Below are 26,093 nucleotides of genomic sequence, written 5' to 3' on the forward strand. Positions count from 1 at the left end.
TATAAATAATATAATGTGCACTGTATTTCATGGAAAATATATACTGTGTATATTCATATGTATAAAACATGCTTCATGGATAAAGGAGGGCGCACACATACACACAGTTCCTTTCCACCTGCTATATCAGCCACATACACGCAACAATGTGCCCAAACGGCGAGTCTGGTAGCTTTTAATACAAAAATATCCAAACACTTTTATACTTTTACACACTTGTATAAAAACTTCCAATACAATAGTGCTGCTCAGTATTAGGACTTGTGGATGACGACCGCCAACCTTCGTCATTCCTGCTTCTTCGTGAACGAGGCAGTAATTTACGTTTCTGACGCTGCTGCTCAAGTGTGAGGCCTGAAAAGGCGAACACATGCAAGTTCATACGGAGGCGCCGACGGCCCGGGAGGGGAGGAGGGGGCGGGGAGGGGCTGCGGTCAAGTATATTTGGATACGCGATGTAGTACAATGCCTTCGTGTCGTCTCTGGAAAAGCCCAGATGTACATTCTACTTCAGTAAACATTAACGCTCATAATTAATACAACAGTGCAGGTTTGCTAGACGCTGAGATTGCAGCGATCTCTTGCTGGAGACGGGGGGGCGGGAGGGTCATTTAAGGCCATTCTGAGCAGGATCCTCTTCACTTCGCACAATTAGTGTGGTCTCACGACAGCAAAGCGGCGGCTCTGGACAGGAGTCGCATTAGAAACTTGAATGAAGGCGCATCAGTCAGTTTCCCCCTCAAACCAACTGCATCTTTGATTAATCCTTTTTATGGAAACCTGCTTTCTGTTGGACACCTTTAATCTCAGGGTGTAAATGCCACTAAAACCTTCAGCTGAGTTTATCCAGCCTTGGTAGTTGAAGCGGCTCCTTCATTTTATCATCTGAGAACTGGAAAAAAAAAAAGATGACTGACTTTGCCGTTGAAGCTTCAAATGAAGTAAAACCAACTTGTTGTCTAGTTTTCTGGTAAAGACTCGCGTTTAAACATGGCAGAGAGGCATTGCTGATCCGGGGGTTAACTGTTTAATGACCTCTTTCAAGTTTCTGTCGGCACAAGATGCTACAATCAACACGTGACAAATGTGAATGTGCCAAACCCATATTGTAAAATCTAGAAATAGCCTCATCACGGATGTGAATCTTCTAAGCGCAGCGTTCCCTATGTAACGTTTATATTGCTGACAATTCATTCCACAGCAAGAATGTTTCTCCTCCGTTTGGCAACAAGCATCCCAAAAGAGTGTCTTCGGGTCCTTCAGACACCGTCCTGGTGAGAAGCGCTGAGGCGAGGGCGTCCTCCTCTTACCGGGATTCCTCAGGCTCCATCAGCTCTGTGGAAGGTCGCTCCAGCCACCCAGAGACAAGGAATTGTTCTAGTCCAGAACCTGAGCGCAGGCTATGCTTTCACATCAGCTTGGTGGTCATACTAGGGACAAGTTGGTACCGCTTTTTTTTTCGCTGGGAGAAAACATCCACCAGAAGAAGAAACAAAAAAAGAAAGATCACAGATGTTTGCAGGCGGAAGCACGACAGAGTGGGCCATGGATACGTGGAGTTCAGTGTGCCGAGCTGCAAATGATGCAACGATATACAGTCTTTGACATCGCCCTGACGATGCGCCACGCGAGGTTAACTGGAAGACAGAGGAACAGACGCAAGGTCAGAATAAACACACACACACACACACACACACGTTGCTGCTGCCTCAGTTTAAAATGGTCTGGGTCCAGCAACCCTACAACAGTACCACACCACCACCACCACCACCACGTGCACCACAACCATGTCTGGATGTTTATGTGGAAAACACACTTTTTTTTTTTTTGGTGGTAAAAATGAAAACGTACACACACTTGAGAAATGGGAGGTTTCCAGCGAAACCATCAGGTGAACCAGTGTCCACTGTGGGACTCTTCTCGTCTCGTTTTGAAGCCGTTTGACCTGCGGGGGCTACGGTCAGACGATAAAGGTTCAGGGGGTTAACAAGGTCACGTGACTACCTCCCTGCCCCCCCCCCCCAACATTAAGGTCCTCGTTTTAGAGCTTCTCCCCTGTGGGAATCAGTCCACTGCCACAGAAATCACTGCACTGCACACAGGGAACACACCGTTACCATTAGCAGCCTTCACAAATGAATAGAGGAACAATCCTCATCGATATCATCCAAAGCCCAGAGCCAGTCCTGCAGACCAAAGTCCTCCCATCTGAAAGGGAAGATTAGTATTTATAGTTGCGTAACACTTCTCCATTTGCGCTGGAATTGATGCAATAACTCTGTTGTTGTTGACGTCTTCCTCCTCTTGAAGGTGGAAACATATCCAGTGAGAAACAGAGAGGGGGCTCATCAGCGGCCCACAGCTGCTCAGGGACTAAACACTGCTCACAACCTTTATTCGGTACAGGACTGGCTCCAAAGTCCAAATAGGCGTCTTGATTGTTGCATTTTTCACCATCTTAAACAAGGGTTTAAATCAAAATATTGCCTCTGTTGGTCGAGTCACTAGATGACGTCGAATGACATCTTGGACCCAATGTGGACGACAGCAAAAAGGAACATTTTCTAATTAAATAGTTTTAAATCCCAACCAGGATTACAATTCATCTTAATATGCGCTAACCACCAAATCTGTGAAGACGTGTGATTACGTGTGTGGTTACATTCAACCAACTCCTGAAGGTGGGTCTCTACCTGCTCTTGCTGGTGGGAAGCTGTCGACTGGGCCTCCTCATGGACTGGCTTGGCTGGACCTTCATGGAGGTGCGTGGGGAGGAGCGTAGAAAGGTTTCGGCGGGCGGAGGTTTCTTGGGGATCTTCTTCACCAGCCGGCTCACCCACTTCTGCTGCTCCTCCTGCGAGACGGCCAGCAGCAGCAGGTTCTTTGCCGTCGATACGTCGTAGTTCACTGGAGGGAGGCGTTTGCACGTGCGTTCAAACCAGCGGCTCATTTTTGATATGAAAGGTCTGCTGGTACTTTATGTGAAGGACACTGCTCACCTTTGCATGGAGCAATGATGTCTTCCTTCTTGTCCATGTGATCTTTGTGGCACTTGATGTGGCAGCGCCGGCATTCCAGGGCAGGTGGCGGTTTGAACATGTTCCACAGCGGTTTAGTGCACGCCTCACAGTTGGTGGGGAAGTGGTAAAGCGTGGGGATGAACTCGTGGCCCTTGTGGCAGATGTAACTGGACTTCTCCCCAATTGGCAGCGGCTCCACTGGAAACTCCGGCTCTTTTTTGCTCTCACCTTCATTGGCATAAAGAATCTATAAAGTTAAGAAAGACCAATTCTGTTATATCCGATCCCTGAGAAAACGCAGCCAATAACCCAGAAGACAGAATTAAAACCCAATCGTGTTCTTCTCTGCTGAGACAGACCTGGAATATTCTGGGAATCTCTTTGGCATCGGCACGGTACACATCTGTTTGAGTGACAGGCCTCACATGGAAGAGTTTGCTGATGGAAGGAAATTAAGTGATTAACTGCGACCACTCTGAACTTAAATATGAAATCATGGCGAAGGCTCCGAGGTGTTTCTGGAGACTCGGACTTGTTTATACTCACTCTATATCGAGCACCATGTAAGGAATGGACTGCTCCTTGTCTTGCTCATTGTTATAGAAGAGAATCTTCTTGCTGCTCACTACAACATACTAGACATACAACAGAAGCCGCCATAGTTAAATATAAATATCCAAAGTTTATGTAGATGAAAGGAAGACAGTTGCTGTAATGTGGTTTAAAAAAAATCCTCCCGTGATTAATTTCCTGCCACTTATTGTTGAACCGATGTGGCTCGACTCAGGAAAGTTGGCTCAAATTAGTCTAAAGAACAACTCCGTCACATTAGAAAGACCGGTGGATGGCCACATATCCATGGGGCCAAAGGTCCATTATTATAGTTCCAATTATGTTAGACACCAGACTGTGCAAAAACGTGATACCTTTTTCACCCATCCAAACTTCTTGGTGTTATTTCTAACAGGGAGAGAGAGCCAGCCCTCCAGTCTGGACTCTAAATAGGAAAGAAACAGAATATATAACAATAATCTCTGCAGGAATCAACTAAAATGATCTGCTAGTCAAAGGAAGAGAGTAAGTGACCTACCTGCAGCTACTCAACAAATGGCTCAGTACAATTAACATTTTGTACAGGATCTGACAACATTCTGTTATTAAAGTAGCGAGATAGTGAGGCAGCTGCCAAAGAATCAACTCCAAAAAGTAAATGTATCACCGTGGTAGTTTTTCAACTCTAATAACTCTTCTACATGATGGCTTGAGTTTAGAAAGGCCAGTAACCTTTATCTAAATTTTATTGCTGCTTTTCAACAGCATCAAGTTTGAAGGACTTAAAAGACACACACACAAGGACACTTGAAGGACTAGACTAAAAGTACAGAAGTACATCCCTTCTGGAATTTTTATCTGTTTTAAGTGAAACTGAAGGTTTAGTACTGGGCTCTAACTTGAAAAATATATCAAAATATCTCTGTTGTTCCTACCGGGCTTGATGGATCATCAAAACTACAAACGATACACTCCATAGATACCGACTGATGCCCCCACCTGTGTACGCATCATCAGTGTCAAACTCCGGACCACTGTTGACGCTGGCCGAGTCCAGTGACGGAACACTGAGCGACTGCAGGTAGTTCCTCAGCTGCTCGATGTCACTGTCCCTGCTGTCCAGAGCCATCTGCAGCTCTATACGCATCTGACTTTCTTCTGACAGTTGCTGCAAAACCACAGAAGAAGAACGGGAACCAATTTGAGCCAAACACAACGTACCTGGAAGCGAAAGCTGTCGAAACGGATAGAAAGTGTTGTTACGCAACACTGTACCAACCGCCTGCATTTCGTTGATCTCTTTCTGGTATTTGATGATGGCGCTGTTGAGTTTTTCCTTCTCCGACCTCAGCTCTAACTGCAGCTTCCTGTTCTCCTTCTCCTTCCGCCTCATGTCGGTGTCATTCCCGCGGCGACTGCCTCCGCCACGGATCTCCTTCCTGTTCATGATCTCTGCCAGCTTATTGACTGCCTGTAGACAGATGTGCGTTAGGCTTTGCTTTGTTCGCGGTATCCAGAGTGATCTGTCGCGTTGCTGAGCACTTAAAAAGGGGCTTGCCTGAGTTTTAAGCGTCCTCTCTGACTGCAGCTGCTTCTCAAATCCCTGCTTCATCTGGCAGATCTGCTGCTCCCAGTCGTTTGACTTTTGTGATTCTGGGGGAAAGAGTAGAAATCAACAAACCAGCATTAAACCTGCAATTCTTTTGAGGGCAATGAGCCTATGAACCCTGTACCTTCAATAGCTGCCTTCAGTTTGTTGTTCAGCTCCTCTTTCTCATTGGCCAGATTGGCAACATCACTTGTCAAGGTCCTATTGGCTTCTTCCAGCTGCATGGATCAAAAATGGTGAATGCTCTTATTTCTGGGATTAGTTTTATGCAAACTAAGTGCTCACACTTTCCTTATTTTACATTTAGCACGAGAGCCCATCAGACATCTTTCAAATGCTTCCAGACATTCCAAATATTATCTTTGAAGTCTAGAGAGTGTTGGCTACACACCGAGCTGATGGTGATGTCCTTCTCGGCGAGCTCCTGGCGATGGCGAGCCATCATCTCCTTCAGTTCCAGCTCTTTCATTATCTTCTCCTTTTCGAGGTCTGAGTACTGCTCCTCAGCAATGGAGCGCGCCAGCTGCTCCGAGTCAGCCTTGGTCAGAGTGATTTCAAGCTGAGCTGCCAACGAATCCCTGAGAGAGATTTGAACAAATAAAGAAAAAATGAAAAATGAGCAGGTGTCACAAACAATACAGGCAATGCCCTTTTTTGGAGACTTTTGGACTATTTTTGAGGTAAATCAGTGAAATCACCTCTCCTCCTGCTGCTCCTGCAGTGACTGTTGCGCATCTTTGCAGAGCTTGTTTCTCTCCTCACACTCTTCTTTTAATTCACGCACCTGAGTTTTGTAAAGTGTCTGCAAAAATGACATTTAAACACGTCAGATACGTCTGACGCTCACAAAGATTCTGGTTTCTGTCTTTGGTTTACTAAACCGCTACGATAATGTGAAAAAGGCAACCATTAAGAGAAGTCATAAATACACAGTGTATTACTTTTAAGTAAGGAGTGAAAAATACAAGAAAACTATAAAACTTAGCATCAGATTAGTCCATCTGGAAACAGAGATGAGAGCAGACATTCTATTAGCTATTTAACACTTGATTTGGCAATCAAAAGAAAAGGAATATTGTTTTGGCAAGAATAAACAGCATGCATTTTTAACAGGAATATTTTGAAAGCACAATGTGTGCTTGCTAATCGCTTCCAAGTCATTTGTAAAAAAAAAAAAGACTTACAGAGAAATATTGCTCAGCTTCTAGCTGGTCCTGCAACTCTTTCATTTGTCCATCTGCGTCCTGCCTTTCTCTGCAGTCAAAAACCAATTTGATTAGTCCGCTGAAGAACAAAGACTTGCGTAAAAGTGGTAAAAGAAACAAAAGGAGACATAACAGACTTGCGCAGTTCTTGGTTCTGTTTCTCCAGGCTGCGCTTAATGTCCAGCAGGTGATTCAATTCCTGCTTGAGTTGCTTCTCGGAGGTCCGAAGAGAACTGAGCTGCTGGTTTTGAGCCTTCAAATCGTTCTGCGTCAGGTTGCGCTTCTGGGTCTCCTGCTCGATTTTCAGCATCATGTTCTTCATCTGAAAGAAAGCACAACCCCACAACTAAAAAAGAGGCAAAACATTTTCATACGAAATAATCTAACTTTTATAACGCCTTCGTTTTATAGCTTAACAACACGGTCTCACCTCCTCAGTTAATTGGTCTTTGTGCCGGCGCAGCTCATCTAGTTTCTGCAAGGCCTGTTTATAGTCACAGTCCATCATGCTGCTGTGCTTCTCGAGCTCCAGGATTCGGTTCTCTAACCGGAGTTTGGCGGCTCGCTCCTCCGCTAGCTTCTGCTCCATTTCTACAAGGGAGTCATTTAATTGACATGAATGCATTAGTGTGTCATACTGAAGCTGCAACAACAGAGCAGTATGTGGGGACAGGAGAGGTAAACTGAGAAGAATGCCGGGGTCTCATTTACCCTTCATTGACTCTGACTTTGCGCCCTCGATGGTCACTTTGATCTTGCTCTTGTCAGCCAGTAGTCCCCTGGTTGTCTTATGAGAGGCCTCCTCCTGCTCCAGCTCCTGCTGCAGCACCTTCAGTTTGTAGGTCAAATCAATCTCCTTGTTGCTCTTCTCCTGTAAAGAAAGAAAACATTTTTAAAAATCCCTTAAACAAAAATCAATAGATAGTAATAATCACAATCATGCAAACCATCAAACCCACTTTCGAATAATTACAAAGATTTTAATGACAATGAACAACACTGGTCTTCTTTAATATTACAAAAGGCCATTGTGAAGCATATAGAAGAGATATATTAACATTTTCTCTGAAGTAAATATCCATCAATTAACATCAATGTCTACATGACCCAATGTCATCTTTAACCAGCGATAGCACCTGAAAATTATGTTATAGAATTTCAGCCCAAAAGTAAAACACATTGAGGATGGCCCCTTGAATCCATTCCTGTGGCTTTTTCAATATTTTAAGTGGATTTAAGTGTATTATTTTGTCATGTGCAATTTTGGAGTGAAAAGGGAAAATCAGCACTCTACAATAACCAAGTGGAGGAGATTTGAGCTCACAGAAAACTTGGTGACAAAAATACTGTGTCAGACCTTAACCTTAGCCTCACGCTCTCAAAAAGGAAAGTCTGATGCTCATACGGCAGGAGAAAACTGCTGCTGGAGTTGCAGTGTAGCCAACAACATGGGGGAATGCTTGATGGGCAGAGGGAAGACTGGATTAAATGTTAGCCCACAAATTTAAGGAGCAAACTATAGATAAAAAAAAAATCTGGAGTTGAAAATGCAGAATGAGCCTAAACACGGCAAGCTAAAGGCTAAAGGTGCTGCCAAGGCCTTCAATGTCTCCTGACCTAAACAGCATTGAAAATCTGACCTCAAAAGAGCAGTGAGTGCACAGCAGCCCAGGAATCTCACTGAACTGGAAGACTTTTGTGAGGAATAATCAATGAAAACCCTGAAGGAAGAAGTGCAAGACACTTGGCTGGCTACAAAAAGCTTTTACAAGCTGTAAAATTGGCCAAAAGGGGATACTAACAATCTAGTCTCCAAAATTTTACATGCTACTGTTCCAATGACTCCTGTCTGAATTTTATGCTGTCTGACAATAATACCCCTTAAATCACTGTCTTTAGTTTTATAGAAAAAGCTCCCCAAAAAACAAAGGTCTGTACATAAATAAGTGCAAGGTGCAGTCCATAAAAGGTGATAAAAATATCTGGAACCCAGGATTTTACCTTCTCCAGATCGGTGAGCTTCTCCTGCAACTGCCTCTTCTCACTCTCACTTTTGGACAGAGCCTGTCTCTGCTGTCTCGCCTCCTCTTCCAGGACAGAGATGCGTCCTGACGGACACAAAAACGAAACAAACTCCCGGTTGACTGTGTGAAACGAGGGCGTGGACCGAGCAGACGCGCGACCTTGCCTCATTATATTGACCTCATAAGCAGCAAATTATAGTATCGATCTATGACATTTCCATTAAAGCTCATTCAAAAGAAATTTAGATCTCATCCATTCTCTCTAACACACACACACACACAGCTAGAACAACCTTCTCAGCCTGTTCCATGCCTGCTCTATTTACGTGCTCTCATAAATCAGCCTTGTAAGCAGCGAAACAAAAAGGAGGCTGAGATACCACATTTTATGGATAATAGATTTTCCACCACATAAAGCTGCATTCAGCAAATCCAAGCCACGAAATTAAAAAAAAAGAAACATTTGAAATGGTTTTAATGATGAGCCCATTAGAAGAGAAGCCCTTTCAGTTGCAGTGATAAATACTGTTGCTCTGTCACCTACCCATTAGGTCACTGATGGTCTCGGAGCCCTGGCTGTGCTCCCTTCTCTCCGTCTCCAGTGCAGCCTGCAGGCTGATACATTCCTTTTCCAGGCTCAGTTTGCTACGCTCCAGCAGGCAGCATTTGTCCTGCAGCTCACGGACATTGGCCTCCAGCTGCTGCAGCTGCTTGCTGCTCTCTGTCTGGGTTTTGCGAAGCCTTGTCGCTGCCTCAGACTCAGCCCGCAGCAAAGTGTTGGCTTCCTCCAGCTGGAGAGCACAAGAAGAAGCAAGAAAATAAATGAGAATCTACTGTATGCTAGAGAACTGCTGGATGAAGTATTACCGTACGTACTTAACAGTGTTTCTTTAGCAGTGTGCACCTTTGAAACATTGCATTTGTCAATGTCTGACCTGTTTCTGCAAGTGAATGTTCTTCTCATTTGAAATGTGAGAATTCTGGTTTCGTCTCTTCAAATCATCCAACTGGTCACGAAGGCCGTTGACTGTAAAACAGTTACCCGAACAACTTCAGACGATGTCAAGGTCGGATTCTCCTTCCCATTCAAATTCTATTTGCTGCGTTTACAACAAATCTTAATGAAGTTGCTAGTGTTTCGATAAAAGAGATGGATGTGCAGAAAAATGCACAGTTGATATCTCAACACACAGTGCAGTGTGCAGTTTTCCTTTCAGAAAAATGAAATAAAGTCTGCTTATAATGATGCCTTCTGACGGCTCCGCGCCACAAGATGGCCTCAGAGCGTCAGAGTTTCTATAAAGATTTTGTTTCAACTTAAGATCATCGCAAGACTTTCAACCAAAACTTCATCCATTTACTTGTAAGACCTTTTTAAATCTGAAACTTTGGGGCCAGATGCATTCTATTACGCAACTTTTCTTAATTTAAGGTCTCTCACTTTTTATTTTTTTCATTTTGCTTTATTGAATCGTCATATATTGAGACTGTATTTTCTTGCTCTCATTGCTGCTTTATTACTCTGCACATCATTTTGTAATTACTGAAGAACGCGCACAAGAAGTCCCGTTTTAGTCAACAAATGCCAATAAGCTATTCTATTCTATTAATTTGTTCTAGCTGTATCTCCATATTTTGGTGATTAAGTATGACTCACAACCTACAGGCGGGTCGGCACCAGCAGCTTCATGAGCTGAGGAGTTAGTGAGCGTATGAGGAAACATCGTGACGATAGCAAGATCCAATCTGGAAGCATTCATTCGAGTTCATCCATGCACTGCAATTCATGACATTTAACAAGTTTAGCGAGCAGTTCACAGGCATGTTTGAACCAGGATTTGATGGGTTTTGAACTAGCACAGGAATGTAAAATGTGAGTAAAGCATTCTACCATAAAAAGGTCTATGGGGTGTTTATTTCTTGAACGCTTTATCCCTTTTGGGGTCATGGGGAGGGTGCTGAAACCACATACAGGCGACGGCAGGGAATAAGCCCTGGAGGAGTCACCAGCTCCTTGCAGTGCTTCATGTGAGCATTTGGGGGTTTGGTACCTCCGCAGTGCTCTGGGGATATACTGGCACCTTCCTCTACTACCAGAACACCTTCCAAGTGTTTGCCCGCATTTGTGCTTGAACCAAGAACCCTCCACTTCTCAGCCCCTCTTCCAGATGATATACCACGTTTTGATGCCACGTTTCTGCTGTTAGTTACACTGAATACCCAGGTGGTCAGATGTTACTTGAATCCACAGCTTGTGCGTTAATTAATGCATGTTTCTCCTCTCACCCTCGTTCTCCAGGCAGCGCTTCCTGTCTGCTTCATTCTCTGCCTTGCGGTGGCTCTCCAGGCTCTTGTGTTGCAGCAGAGCTTTCTCCCTCTCCAGCTGCCTCAGACTGGACTCCAGACTCTTTCTGTTGCCCACCTGAAAAAGAAAAGCGAAAATAACTATTTTTCCAACACATCAAATTGAGCTACTTCCACCATGATGCATAAAACACACACACTCGATATAAATCTAAACCCAATTGGACATTTTGGGCAAGTATATGAATTTTACATGTAAGGTGACAGAATAACAATCAAAGCCAACATATAGGAAACAAACATTTGTGAGAGTGACAGAACATATAATACCCAGCTCAGAACACCAGGTCAATAAGCCAGCACATATTAAAAATAGGACAGAGACCAAAAAAAAGCTGCAACACTCGCAGCTCCTCCGTGGGGTCCGTACTTTGGTATTAGCTTACCTCTTCCTCAAGTTCTTTGATGATTTTCTCGAGCCGGTTACTGACAGACCTGCAGGAGGAGTATGGACAAGAGATGTGAACTGTGTGGAAAGTGCAACAAAACTCTTTTTACAGGCATCAAATCTCCCTTGCAGGTCTGTAAAAGGATTATTTCACTAAAACTCTTGAATGTATGTATCATAAATCAGTCAGTTGGATCTTCTGTCTCCTCCTGGATCATGTACATGTGTTCAAGTGATATTCGCACAGTACCTGTATTTGTGTTCCAGATCACCCATATGCTGCTTCTCGTTTTTTAACTGCACTTCGAGGTGCTGCAGTTTCTTCTGGAGCTCTGCCGACTGTTAAAAGATCACACATCAGGAGACGTGCATGAGACTTGAGACACATACAAATGGCCACTAACATGCTTTTTAATATTAGAGGCCAGCTGGCTCCTGTGGGCGGGCACCAGACCAAAATCACACTTAAAACAATCACACCTTGAAAATTCTGAAATATACTTCTGTTAGAAAAATGATTCAGGTGCCTATGTAGAATGAATGGGGGCATCAAGGCTTAAATAAAACTTGGCGCAGATTTTCTTCAAAGTCCAGCTCATTATCCATTTAAACTGAAAGCTGCTCAAGTATTTTTTGAGTCTAAGAACACTAAGTAAAAATAAATCACAGGATCAGCGATGTAAATCCTATTCTGAGGAATTTCCACCATTAGCCTCATGTCCTACAAAGAGGCTCTAAACTGATTACAATGTCAACAAGCTCAACAAGCTGACTCAACTGTAGGACACATTAGACAATGAAGCTGTTTGATGGAGGTGATTAATAGAAACCTAGCGGTTAATGTATGACGTGTGAGGAAACACCGACCTCTTCTTTGGAGCTTTCCTTTGTCACTGAACTGTTGTTGGACCCATTCAGTAACCTGAGGAAAGAAATTAGAAAGCTAAACACAAACTGGATTCGATTATCTGTCTGGATTCACACTGAACTTTTCTGATTCTTGAGCCTATGAGCAAGAACAAAGGAGAAAACTTACTGGTTCTCTTTGAAGTAAGTGAAGCCAACAAAGGGCAACTGATTTCCCACAAAGGCCTTAGGAGTGGGGAATGTCTCTACATCGCCTTTGTCGTCTTCGATCTCATCAAAGTTGCTGGTGTCTATGTCACTGCTGAGCTCTGGGACCACAGGGGCAACCGCTGCGAGAGGGGAGGGAGGGGGAGAGAGACAGAAAAAGAGGTGAATCGCAGGAAAAAACAAGTGCTTCGTAAGCTAAACCATCAGATGTTTCATGGTGCTGTCCCTCGGGATTTGTCTGATTTCTGTTTAAGCCGCACAAAAGGTTTTTAATTGCAGCAATTGTTTAACTGCTGACACTTACTGCCTCTGATGGTGTCAAAGGTCCATTGGTCGTTTTTGAAGAAAGGGTGTTGCTTGATCTCCTCAACGCCGTTTCTACCTAACCGCACCTCCCTTGAAGCATACAAGAAGAGTGCACAGAAAAGTCATGTTTACCCAGTGTGCAACAACAGGCCTCTGGACACACCAAGCCAAACTTACTGTGGCATTAAAGTGATTACAAGACCGTAAACTGGGGTAAATACACAGATTTCCAGAAAATACTGTACCTGCAACGATGTGACGCTCACTCCTTTTCACACGTGACGCATCTGTCACGCTAAATATTTATCAATGTATCTGTACTTGATGTATATGTTTAGAAATTTCATTTTTAGGACAAAATGCCTGCAAAGCAACGTCACAGAGGCTTATGTCGAACGGTTAACTCTTTCTACCTGTCAGTGAGAAAGGCACAGATGATATTCCTGGCGTTTTTGGAAATATCCACGTCATCCGGGAAGTTGAGAGAGTTTTTATGGTCCATGATCTTACTGTAAGTTCCCACCAGAGAGTCAGCGTAGAAGGGCGTGTCGCCTGTAAACAGAGGGAGTTAGCCAGCAGCGCCTCAGTCAACTGTTGAATCATTAAATATTCACTCACCAACAAGCATCTCAAAGATGAAGACTCCAACAGACCACCAGTCGCATTCTCTCCCATAATATCCATCTCCTCCCTGGGACTTCAGCACCTCAGGAGAGATGTAGTCCGGGGTCCCGACGGCGGTATCACAGTGGACCATGCCAGTCTGCCAAGGAACAGGACACAGGAATCAGTAACCTTCAAGAATTTACACTCCAGCCTTTGAACTTGCCTGCTGAGGTCTAAATCTCATTCATTTATATGGCTTTTTAAATTTAAGCACAAGGCAAGCAGCTCTTTAGCTGTTTCTATAGATGCGATACCAGTTCAAAATTATTCTAACAAGTTGTAGTAAGAAGCTAATCAGAAAACCCACAGAGTTCATTTTCATGCATGTTCCAAAGTCAGCCAGCTTGAGGTGTCCATTTCTGTCCAGCAGCATGTTGTCTGGTTTGACGTCCCGATGGATGAAGCCCATGGAGTGAATGGCATCCAGGGCCATCACCACCTCTGCGGTGTAGAACTTGGCCCATTTCTCTGGCACATCATAGGTGCTAGTGAGATTGACCAGGTCCCCTCCTGGCATGTACTCCATTACCATGTAGAGATAGTGTTCATCTTGGAAGGCGCAGCACAACTGAATAAACCAGAAACATGATTTTATTCAATATAATCAGAGCAGAAATCATCAAGGATGGCTCATGAATCCCAACATTACCTGCACAACCCACGGACTGTTAGAAAAGGCCATGATGTCTCTCTCTTCCCAGAAAAACGCTGAATCCGAGCGTTTAATCATCTCAAATTTGCTCAGAAGCTTCATGGCGTAGACCTTCTGTGACACTCTATGGCGGACCTAAATGAAAATAAAAGACCTGTTTTAGTGCGACGTGAACCTACACCCACACAAATAAGACTTGAAATCTAGAATGACGACCAGTACGCACCAGCTGGACCTCACCAAATGCCCCTCGGCCAATGATCTTAACCTTTTCAAAGTCTTCGGACTTCATCTGAAGGTCTCGGGTCTGTTCAATGACCTTCTCATCTGCGGGCAGAGCAAGGAAAACATGAACATTGCTACAACGATTCTCGATTGGATTTTAACAAACTGCTTACATCTGTTTAAGAAGACCTCAATGTTCTTGTTCTTGCGCAGTGCAGGGTAGTCCAAATCTAAGACCAGAGCATTAATGGAGTCCTGCATAAAAAAAATGGAAAATAAACAGCAATCAGGACCAGTGCACACAAGAACTGTAGTCAGGCTGTACAGCTGTGTGGCTGCAGACCTTTGAGTGTCTAACTGGTTACAATCTGCATCTTAAATGGAGCGCATTTATGGCAAATCATCGCAAAATTACAGTTAAGGGAGAAAAATAAAGCTCTTTAACCGGCCTGTAAACAACAGAAGATTTACAGGCAAGATGGAAAACATGAAAATGAAATGACATTCCTGGCACGGAGGAAGTCATGATTATATCTTACGTCAACTCGGTGACATACTAAACTCTAAACACATGAGGTTGTCCTCAACATCTGCACGTGAAAGGCAATTGAGGACATGAGGGGGGGAAACACAATTTTGAAAAATTACTCATTCTGGCTGGTGTGGAAAGCCAAGCCGTTGTGAACTAGATGTGTTCCAGATCATCTCCCTGGAATGATGTTTTGATGCGAACAACAGTGTTAATGTCCACGTCATCAACATTTATTCTGAAAGGCTTACGAGAGCTCCGAGTGTCTGTCAAGCTGCTTTTCATTTAAATGTCTACAAGATTGTAAAACTGTATCACTTTGTTTTCCCTTTTAGGGGTGAAATGTAGCAGACTGCAGGAGATGGCCAGAAAATATTATCTTTATTTGAAATCGACTGAAGGCCCCTCAAGGAAAACCTATTCTAATTGTACAAATCAAACTAAACAACATTACAGAGTAGTTAATGCCGCGATTAGAATGCATGCAACATTAATGTATACCGATTGTTTGCATACATTTCCGCTATGCAGGGAGCGTTATTCTGACATCAGGAAAAAACTACGGTATCTCCACGACTGTGCGCACAACCTGTCATCTGACTGTCATCCCACCCTGAAGAATGCTGGAAAGAGGACAACGATTTTACATATGATGATGCATGCAGCCCGGCACAGGGTGATAAAGGAAAAGCATTGTGCAAGGGCTGTTGCAAGCCGATAATTGTTACAGTGTGTAACAATACGGAAGTCATCCATCAACTTTTGTCGGCTGTGCGTTCCTCAACCCTCGGTGAAGAGCAAGTGAAGGGCAGAATCCACCGGTTTTTCTTTTTCCTGCTCGTATCGCCTATTTCGTTACCCCCCTTATCGCCGTACATCACAGCACAGACGTCTTTCCCCTGAAGTCTGTGCCTACTGCCCCCCCATCTTAACTGCCTCTCTTCCCGCTGCATCATTCTCCGCTCGGCTCTGCTTCATCATATGAACCTCACTTCCCCATTAAAGGACTGACCTCACGCAAAACTACTATTTAAGGGAAAAAATACACACTCCGGGGTTGGAAAGAGATCGCCGGGGGTGTGTGAGCACATCCGAATGGACGAGGATCTCCCTACGAGCTGGCCGATACAGGAAATGATCCACCCCACCCCAGGACCGGCAGATAATTTCACTGTGTCATGAAGTCGGTCCCTGTGTGCAAGTCATTTCCTTTAAAGCAGCACTCTCTGAAACGGCTGCTCCTCTGCATTCTCATGTGGCCAAAATAGAATTCAGGATTAGTCCCACTATATTTTTTTGTCTGTACTTATTCGACCTCTCTGAGGCCATAGTTGGTGGAAATATTACAGAAATGCTTGGCCAGAAAATACACATCACAACTGCCCTTTTCTCTGAAGATGTGCCATAATACATAAAAAGAAAAAATCAAATAGACATGTTCAAAGGTTGAGAAACAGGACAGATATGTGCTGTATAAAACATGCGGGGGGAACAACTCCTTTCATATCTGCTCTGGAGACTGCACGATGTTTTAAATGACCTGTAGGTAGTTAAAATCAGACGGCCCTTATACCCAATGGAGGATCCTCTTGTTGTTGCAACCAGTTGTTGCTGGTATAATAATTGATGAATGGTGACATTTTGACCTACATCAATACAGACAAAATGATCACATGTATGCTAACAGCAAAGAGCGAATTTCCCTCTCACGACTCCATCATGTTATTTGCTTTTGTATTCTTGTGTTACCAGTATTTCCTCTTTGTCTACTGTATATATTCAGATACAGCTGAAGTAAACACCTTATGGCGGAGACTGCAGAAAGTAACAGAAATAGCCTCAGTAAAGCAGGACCTTTTGATTCCACAACATATTGTAGAACTATATTTGGGATGACATTTTGAAAAGACGCTGCTGCATTAACTTAATCTAAAGGGTGACACTGATGTGGTATCAACTTCCTCATTGTACAACATCAAGTATTCATTTAGACACTCTCACTCTTCAGTGTTTTCATTTTAAATGGGTTTTTTTTATTTCAGCAATTCAATGACAAAAATTATGGGTGACTCTGAGCAAGAGGCTGCGGGCTAAAATCTAGCTAAGCTCATTTTGCTAAGGATATGAAAATGCAGCTTTCTTTCAATCACAAAATCCAGTCGCGGTTTCGTGGTTTGCAAAATGATTCAAATCATATCTGAAGGTTTGCAGACAGAACAGCCAAATGCAGCCAGGACAGGTCACACATGGACTTTATACACCTGAGGTTTGTTTGCTTTTTTTTTTGTGTGCAAGGTAGTGAAGGGAGACAAAGCAAACAAGTATCAAATGTCACTAAATAGTTTACAAGCCTTAAGCACACAACCGTGCACACATTGTTCAACGGTAAGATTGAAGGGGTAAAAATACCAAAGTAAAAGAAGTTGGAAATGAAAAATGACTGCTCTGTCCTGAGCCAAATTAAGCCAAAGTTTGGGACAAATCTGTCTCTCCGCATCACTAAAGTCCAAGCTTGAACATCAAACAGGAGTGTTTGCAGAAGATAACTGGAGAAATAGAAAATAAAGAGCTGTCGGTAGTATATCTTAAGCGGGATTGATGGATCAAGAGATTGATTCATAAATAAATATTTATTTTGTCACTTCAGGCTTTGCTGTTATGCAATGAGATATACAGATGAGTGTTTATGAAGCACATTTGTGTTGGCAAAGTACTTACTTGAACTTGTTTAGACAGAATCGCTCACACAAACAAGCACAGAGGCCTCTGCTCGGCCCGACTGTGGCAGCGTTCCTCTTAAAGGTGCAGACGGTAAAGAGCGTCCACCCCCAGCTGCTTAGAGCTTCAGAGAGAAATGACCTGGCAGTTCAATTTGTGTCCATTAGTGTTACTGTAATAGCAGCTAACTGGGCCCCGGAAGGGGGGGGGTTCTTAGCTAATAAACTTAAACAACAGTGGATAAATATTAAATAGCTGACAAGCATCTGGGAAAGTGTAAACCTGAAGTGGGACTTTCTTTCCATAACGGTTTGAACTAATAACAAACCCTGACGGCGGGTCATAAAGCTCAACTTGATCTATGGTTTCCATTTCTTTTCTAGGCACACGTTTGCAATGGCTTTGCCCTGAGCTAATAAGCTCCATTTAGGCTTATCGCCAGTAAAAATTGTTATGTATTTACTAGACAGAGCTTTAGCATCTTTACCCCTGTGACACTGCCTTCCAGCAAATGTGTTACGGCCCGTTGCTTAGCAACTTTAGCAAAAGAAAAGCTGAAAGCCATTGATGCAACGGAGACCTGAGGGTCTCAAAAAGTGCCTCTAATTCTTTACCATTTTATTTACAACTGCTTTTGAGATAAGGATGCTGTCTATCTTTGTCCTACAGCCTTAATTCTTTATTCTTTTTTTAAACGCATTTGGCTCCACCGTCAGAAATGTAGTGATGCTAAAGAAATATGCTCTGCACCCAAAAAATTTAAAAAGGTCCAATCATCAGTAAGCATGTGGAGCAGAATTACTGCAGCCCCACACTGGGCTTTAAAAGGATTGAGCAGAAAGTGAATGTTTTGATTGAATTCCAGCCATTTAAAAATAGTTGTGGGGGTAAACGGTGGGCAGAACAGAGGGGGACTATGCCAGGCAGAAGCAGTAAAACTTCCAAGAAAGACGCAAGAGCAGGAATCCTGCAGAGCCCCACAAATAGAACAGCTAATGTCTCCACAGGGAACAACAGTAGGCGCGATTCCACTGCAGGAACGTCGGGGTAATTTTACGGGGCCTTGGCCGTTTGTGCGTGTCTCCAGTGCAGGAACGTCCCCCGAAGGGCCATTCACAGAAACGTTAATGGGCCCCGAGTCCCTGCACCAAAGCAGGTACTGAGATCGGCCCTCAAGATCTCCCGGGTTGAGGTTCGCACAGCACTGATTGGGAGAAAGAAGCGACGCCGTCGGAAATCCAAACAAGCGCGTTCGAATTCTTCTTGGAGACGCCTTCTCTCGTTCACAGCGTCCGCCTCCGTCTACACGAACCACAAACATGGCAACCGCCTCAGCTCCGTCCATGTTTACCTCCCTCATTGTTGTTTTCTTTGTTTGTTTTTGCTTTAGGCAGCTCGCCGAGGGCTCCTGCACCAGAGTGGAGTTACGACCATCCAGAGGAACGGCTCCCGTAAGGTTCCCACCCCAGTATTTACCAGGAACTCCTGCAGTGAGAATATGCCTAGCAGAGTAGAATTTAACACACTTTTGTCCGTGTGCGTTTTGATCCCTGCACATATAAACATATAGACTGACATATATTTCCATTGTACGTTCCTGGTTATAATTTCCAAGTTGACATGACAAAGGTAGCAGAGTTATGTTTTACAAATACACACAATAGTCTGATTTAGTACATGCGTATTTTCCATTTTGCGATATACAGAATTCCAAAGAATTACGAGTAATTATATATACAGTATATTCCTTATGCTTAAAGGTGGAAGATGGGAAATGCCTTTTAAAAAACAGAAAAGGAGATTTTTGAAATGAACAGTAAATTGTTTGAGATGCCAATATCTTCTTTTGTTTCGACAACCACAACTTTAGCTGTGCACCCTCAGGTAAATGCTAGTAGGGTTCTTACGGTACATGATGTAATCTCATTTACATACTGTTGTGATATTTCAACATCTGCAGGGTTGTGCAAGTATAAAAGCAGCAGTGCTGAAAAGCCCAAACTGCAGGAGGGAGGGAGAGGATGACTCCCACAGACACACTGCTCCTGAAGCTTCCACCATGCCTCATCATTAATTCAGTCCGGACTGCATCTCTGGCATATTTTGCATATGGGAACCTCAAGGCTAGTCCACAACAACTGTATTTTATTATTGCTACAACCAAGCTTTCAACAACTGCTAGTTTCAACATTGAAACAATGTTTCAGAGAAACACAAGTATTTTATGTTGTTTGAAAGCGATATTAAGTCACGCACGGCCTCCGCCTATTTAGGGATCTGCTGACGTCTTCCACGGTCGCCGACGGCTGCGCACGACGCGGTTGTCAGGATCAAGGCAACGGTCTGCGGAGGGGTACAAAAACGCGTCTCCATGCATACCAACGTGTACGAGCTACAGCGAATGCATCATTGTGTGGGAGGCTGTGAACAGGTTGTGATGGACCGATAATGTTACGGCCAGATGGACAGTTCCAAAAAGAAAAATCTCACAGACGAATCACAGCCGCTCTTTGACCAGGACCTCTGCTTTAAAGCACGTCGTGACTTTGAGCCACCTGAAATAAGAGTGTTTACGCGCACAGTAACCGCGTACTGAATTATTAGACGATTTGAAATAAAGATGCGATAAAATCGGAGAAATATCCAAATCATAAAGTAGAAACCAGTGAAAAGACTGAAAGCAGAGCAGTCCTAGTTTTTATCTCCATTCTGTGGTGAACATTGTAAGATAGCTGACACTCAACAGTTTTATCTAGCTCACATTCATAATCATGTCATCTCATTAGATGTATGTTAGCTTTGATCACTAATATAGCTCCTAATTTCCATCTTATGTAATGTGTAACAGTGCAGTATTAAAGTGTGCATGTGGGTGTTTGTCGCTGGAAGTGCGTTATGTTTTACATCTTAATTCACTGCAATCATCGTAACTGTAATATATATATTATTACTCAATTTTTGCAAGAATTTAGTTTCAGGTTCACAAGGTATCAGGCAAAAAAGGCCCAACTTTGATGAGCCAAAGGTGGATGTGAGGATACAACCAACAGGAACTGAATACGCATCAGTGGAGCGGTACATTTTGAATCATGTCCTGAATGAAATGACTCAGACTAAGTCCTGGACATCGTGCATCATAACGGTAATAACATGCAACTCTTCAGAAGCAGAGACAATGACCAATGCAGTTACCCAGCGTGGGGCCCAAACGCAGTCAGACTGGGACATGGTGCACACAGCCAGTCATAATGTGCTGCTTTTTTCTACTTTCTACTAATGCAAAGTCATGGAGTAAGTAAAAGATTTCAAACTACAGACCAGAGGGTTCAAGCTGCCTGTGCTGATTAAAATTCTGAAAAATCCTCAACATTTTACTCTCACTGACTTGACTCGAAAACTGTCTAAAATCATATCGTTCTAAAATCTTTGTGTGACCCAAACGGTTGACATGGTCACATGTCTGGATGGGTTTGCCATTTGTGCGCGCGTGTGTGTGTGCGTGTGGTTAAAAACACAATCCCTCGTGGTGTCTGTGGGGTTTCCTGAGTGCACATAACTGTGCTCAATGTGTGCATCAATAAAAACGTTGTCGAGATGACTTGTATTCGTGCTCTTGCGGCAACACAAGTGCCAGGTGCCATCGTGCACGACTGACATACAGGTCAGTCAGATGGAGATCTACATCCTGGATTATTAGACGCTGCAGCCGTATTTTGCTGAATATTTCACATGGTCATACAGTGTAAATGTTTTTTTCCTTTAGATGATATAAATGTCTGTACAGTAATTGCATAACTAACATGGTTCATACCTCAAACCCTGATAAAATCACTTGTGCAATAAAAAAAAACTACCAAGCATAGTTAAGGAGAACTGTGATATTTCAACACACAACTGTACGCTCAAACACACCCCACAGATGCTGGTTCTTCTTCACCCAGTGGCACAAACCCCTAAAAAAAAAGTGCACAGTGGCTTAACCCTCTCACCAGAGGAGGTGCGGAACAGGGAGACTGGTTTGTTTTGCGAGAAAAAAAAAAAAAGTTGGCCGGGCCACCGTCCCCCAGTGCCTTATAAGGCAGCGTTTCTATTCAGCTAGCACGCTGAAGCTGGGACGGCTTCGGCTGGAAGCAGCTAAACTGAACTCCTGAGGTGAAAAAGATCCCGAGGTTGACTTCTAGGGCGAAGAGGGAAGCCTCTCTCAGGTTATCCCGACCTGGTTAAACACTAAAGAACGTTTGAGTATTGTTGGGGGGGTTAAAACAGAAGTCAGGGAGATAATTCAGACGCACAAGATGCTTGACGACAACAACGATTAGTTGGGAGGTGAGATACAAGGAAACCAAAAATATAGACATAATTAACGCTCATTTCAAAGAGGCTCTCACATCCATTAAAGAGAGAGATGACATTCCAGGAAAGACCACATAGTCCTGCCCACAGGAAAATGGTGTCTGGAAGACATCAGAAGACCCTCTGACCTCTTTTCTCATCACATATCTTTCATGAGATATCTCAAGTGCCGTGCATAAAGTTATCCCGACAGTCCCGGGGGCTGCAGAAGCCGATCAGAAGGATCCAGACTGCGGCTGCAGGCAGCATACCTGCAGCAGGTTCTAGCTGCGCACGTGGAGCTGAGACGCACAGGCAGAGAAAACTAGATAATGCTTAAAAGTGAGAGGGGAAAGCAGACATTTGCAGGGACTCTGAGCCCCATATATAGCTGCCAACTATTTACACAATGAGGTCACTTCCTTTAGGACGGTGGAGAGGCCATTTGTACGACTCGCAATCTAGCGTCCATACTTTTCTTTATCTGGAAAAATGTCCTTTTTGCTGCTTGTCCTGGGAACTGCCAAGCGAGTGCAGTTTACATCAGGGAAAAGGTCAATTCAATTCCACACGATGCCGACTGAGGATATAAAATGAGCCGAATGTACTAAACAGTCGTTTGGTAGTGCTCCATTCCTTTTGCCAGGGGTGCCAACAGTATATATATTATTTTAAACACAAATCTTGACCTTGAAATGACTGTGTCACAGTACAATAGTACACATTCCATCATTTGAACAGGAGGCTATCTTTCCAGGAAGGCCCCTCTCACGTCTCTGTGTCCTTGGGTCAGGCAGACAGTGCTCCAGAGGCCCAGATACATCACATCCAACTGGAAAATACACACTAGAATGGGTTTTTTTAGTATATTAACCTTCTAGCGATTTTGACATAAGCTGCTGCCACAACCTAATGATTCACCATTTACCGACTGGGAGCCAGTGAGCAATTATTATGGCACCTGAGGCATGTGTTTTTGTCCCGACGTCAGAGGGGGGGGGGGGGGAATTTCCAAACACTGTGTTTGTGCATGCATGAAATTGTCTGAATCTCATCAGAAGCAGCGAAACTTCTTGATCCCGCTGACAGCACCAAGCGAGGCGGCTAAAAATGGAAAACTGCAGCCTGTCCTCTCCTACGCCTGCATCCCACTCGACTTTTGTCAGAAATACCTCCAGCTCCCTGCCTCACACGCAGGAAGTGAACTGCGCCGGTGTTCCAGCAAGGCAGCTCCGTGTTTAAAAGCAGAGAGGGATACACCGGGAGTGTCTCGAGGAGCGTAGAGGAACAGGGGGCGGGGGGTTGCGGAGGGGGCCTGAGCTAGATGGGGCCCATTAAAAGGGGTAAGGGGATGCTTTTTAAGATAGAGCTGACAGTGTGCTTGCCCTCTGTCAGATCCTGTTAGAGGCCCAGCAAACCCCACACTGCTTGGTCCAGCAGGACCTGTCACCTTGGGCCAGCTTCTAATAAGTTTAAGGCAAAGTTAAAACGCCATCTATGATGGGGGGGGTTAGGGGGGGGATGTTGGTCCCAACAGCAAAATCCACTTCATTTCCCCCGTGTCTATTTTGAGGGTTGGTCAAGGGTGGAAAAAAGCTTCTGTTCCTCCTTCAGATTGATGTCACGATAAACAAAACTGGATTAATAGGAGGATTTTTTTTCCTCCACTGAATTATGCACCATCACAATAAAAGACATTCTAGATTTTAACCAAACTAGGATTATTCAAATTGAAACCTCTTTCTATTTGCCAACCCCTAAAAAACTGAAAGGGTGGAGAACAGACATTTCAGATAGTGATTTAGTCCCTTTTAGCTCTGTAATCCTCAATGTGTTGGCACATCTTTGCATTGGCTGTAATCGAGGGACAAAGAAGAGCCGTCCCAGGTCATGAGATAACAAAAATTGTCCACTGGGACAACTGCTGCAAAAAGGGACGCAGCAGAGTTTGCTCACATGTCAGGAATTTGTGATAAAATGACAGCGAGTCAATCCAACATCACGAAACCCTGCTGTCAGCCACAAATGGTCCACATCAGTGTTGGAATTGTCCATTTCTGGACAGAGTTGTCCAGCAGGAGGAAGTTTAACCAGCAACATTAGTCTCCATAAACACACCCAGGGGGACATTCTCCGGGTTAATCCTAATCTGCAGGCATGCTTCACAAACCCCCCCTGCACTGTCTGTCCTCAGGCCTACTTTCCATCCATCTTATTTAAGCTTTTATTATGGAATAAACAGTAAACTGCAGGACAGGACGCAAACGGTGGGGATTAATAAGGAGGAGCTGTTGTGTGTAGCATCAATGTGTGAACCCAATGCTAACAGAGGAGGTTCCGTCCGGTCCAGCACGTCAATAGAGCCTTATTCCAGCGTGCACACGCGTGGGTAGCGTTTCAGTGAACGCAGTGGCATTATTAATTAACTATTAGGTGTGCCCGGCTTGACTTACCAGCAAACTTTCCAGGTTTATGGCAGATCTGGGATCTCTGATCATGTCCTCCAGCTTCCTCAGCCGGGGTTCCAGCCTCCTCTCGGCGCCCAGCGACATGATTGCGGGGCCGCTTTTGTTTAAAAAGAAAAACTTTAAAAAAAAAACAAAAAAAAGAGTTTCCCCAAAAACAAAGAAAAACTTTGCAAGTGAAGCCTGTCGGTCCGTGGCTAATGTGCGCGGCCCTCACCGAGCTCGCAGCCCACCCAACTCGCCTCCCAACAGGAATAAGGGTGCACAATGAAGAGGAAAAATAGTTCCCAAATTGAGAGACATTCCCAGCCTCCTAAAACATGTCAAAAACGAGCGGCGGCTCGGTTCCTTCGCACTTTCTGCAGAGCTAATGACGGTAAAGGTCGCGTTTAAATCATCCCCGCACTTTAACTAATATATACATTTTCCAACTCCGCCACAAAGTTTGGACGTAGATAGCAACAAGAGGCAACAGGGCGTTTTCTTTGCCCCCTCTCCTCCCCTTCCCTTTGGGTTTTAGGCCGTTTGGACGTGCATTGGTGTCGCCTTTGGAAGAAAATTCCTCTTGGTTTGTGCCCATTCAATGTTTGGAGCCCGTTAGTGTTGTAGTCTGTCCTCAGTGCTGCTACAAGTCATCCGAGGGGCCGCTTACGTCTCTTCTCCCGCGCTCAATTTTTAATAAGCACTCGCTCCCTCGCTGAAGTTCTTCTGTCATTTTTACGTCCGTCCACCGTCCCTTGGTCTTTTTTGTCGGCTATATCGCCCAAGAAGACAAGTTATGCCTTCAGAGAAAAGCTCCACAAGCGAATAAATTCTTTGCCGTGCACTGAGTCAGGAGTCTCTCTCCTCCCACGGACATCAACACGCAAAGGACTCCATTACCCACAATCCACCGTTCTTCTCCTACACTTAAAATGCTGCGTCCAAAACGGACACAGATGATTACAGATATTCCCGCAGTACTAAAATTACTATCTAAAACCGGCTCATTAAGGTTCTAAATAATTCTCTTATAGATGGAGGCAGCGAGAGTTTGCTTTTCACGATTGTGCGTTTGCTGTTATTTGGGGGGAGGAAAGCACGTGTGACAGGATATTCCCAATTTTTCCTTTCATTTCACGCAATCCCGGCAGTGGAAGAAACAAACACATAAACACAGCCGACAGTAAAAAGTGCACACTTTTGTAATGCAAGAGCTGGCAGATTTGAGAGCTGATATCTGGTAAATAAGGTGTGAAATAACAGTGAGACAACCTCACATCTTATTATCACATCATAAATTGTGAACCTGTCGGTAAATGTGCTTTTTAACCGGCAAGGGGATGGATTCGTTACACAAATCACTGTGTGAGCAATGGCATGGCCCACTTGAAACAGTTTAATGTTCTGCCAAATTCAGTAATACATCACCTCACTACAACAGATACATAATTTCATTTAGACTCAATAATGTCGCAGAGTAATATGTAAGAATAATGTGACTGGGCTCGTATCTTCTTCAATGCAAATCAAAGTTCTTATTGATGTTGGAAACTCTTCTTTCCAAAGCAAATGTGATCTGACCAGGCTCTGCTTCAGAAAAATGCTCATTTTTTCCACTCTGACAGTTAATCTTTGTCAGTTTGTTATATCAGCTGTCCTAAAAATGTCTTCAGCTCCTGTTTATCAGTGAATGTTCTGCCTATGCATGTGAAGAACACAAGCTTCAATCCAAAGCTGTCCAAAAGGTAAGAAATGGCTGCATTTCAAAGTCCAAAGAGCATTTACTTTCAATCTTAACTGCTACATACAGGCTTGCAAATATACTGCATATTTAAGTATATTTAACATATCCTAAATTTAATTTAGGCTATATTTGAAAATGATCAAATCTTTTTGTTTGATAACAAAACAATAAAACACTTCCTTATCTCTGCAAGACAAAGTGGCTAAAAGTCTTTGCCTGCATTGAATGTTTACCAAAG

General features: G+C 43.8%; 1 protein-coding gene across 3 annotated transcripts; it reads right to left on the reverse strand.

The window, feature by feature from the left end:
- Positions 1 to 159: 159 nt before the first annotated feature.
- On the reverse strand, positions 160 to 25,010 carry rock2a (rho-associated, coiled-coil containing protein kinase 2a). 3 transcript variants are annotated; one of them, XM_011614386.2, is made up of 33 exons: positions 24,118 to 25,010; positions 14,259 to 14,340; positions 14,087 to 14,187; positions 13,858 to 13,995; positions 13,516 to 13,776; positions 13,161 to 13,305; positions 12,956 to 13,094; positions 12,541 to 12,632; positions 12,199 to 12,358; positions 12,030 to 12,084; positions 11,413 to 11,501; positions 11,161 to 11,209; positions 10,697 to 10,832; positions 9,346 to 9,437; positions 8,955 to 9,201; positions 8,388 to 8,494; positions 7,098 to 7,257; positions 6,817 to 6,977; positions 6,524 to 6,708; positions 6,366 to 6,435; positions 5,880 to 5,983; positions 5,573 to 5,759; positions 5,306 to 5,399; positions 5,131 to 5,225; positions 4,852 to 5,043; positions 4,572 to 4,740; positions 3,947 to 4,017; positions 3,567 to 3,655; positions 3,380 to 3,458; positions 3,000 to 3,267; positions 2,694 to 2,907; positions 1,858 to 1,954; positions 160 to 1,637 (listed from the first exon to the last, which is right to left on the reverse strand). In XM_011614386.2, exons 1-32 carry the CDS (start codon positions 24,214 to 24,216, stop codon positions 1,888 to 1,890), a joined length of 4,197 nt encoding a protein of 1,398 aa, XP_011612688.1. In that variant the 5' UTR covers positions 24,217 to 25,010; the 3' UTR covers positions 160 to 1,637; positions 1,858 to 1,887. The 3 variants fall into 3 exon arrangements, with proteins under 3 accessions (XP_011612688.1, XP_011612694.1, XP_011612698.1); XM_011614392.2 differs by having other exon boundaries at positions 1,852 to 1,954; XM_011614396.2 differs by lacking the exon at positions 1,858 to 1,954.
- Positions 25,011 to 26,093: the final 1,083 nt, after the last annotated feature.

Source organism: Takifugu rubripes, chromosome 2 (assembly GCF_901000725.2).
Source record: "Takifugu rubripes chromosome 2, fTakRub1.2, whole genome shotgun sequence".
In the NCBI taxonomy this organism is placed as follows: domain Eukaryota; kingdom Metazoa; phylum Chordata; class Actinopteri; order Tetraodontiformes; family Tetraodontidae; genus Takifugu; species Takifugu rubripes.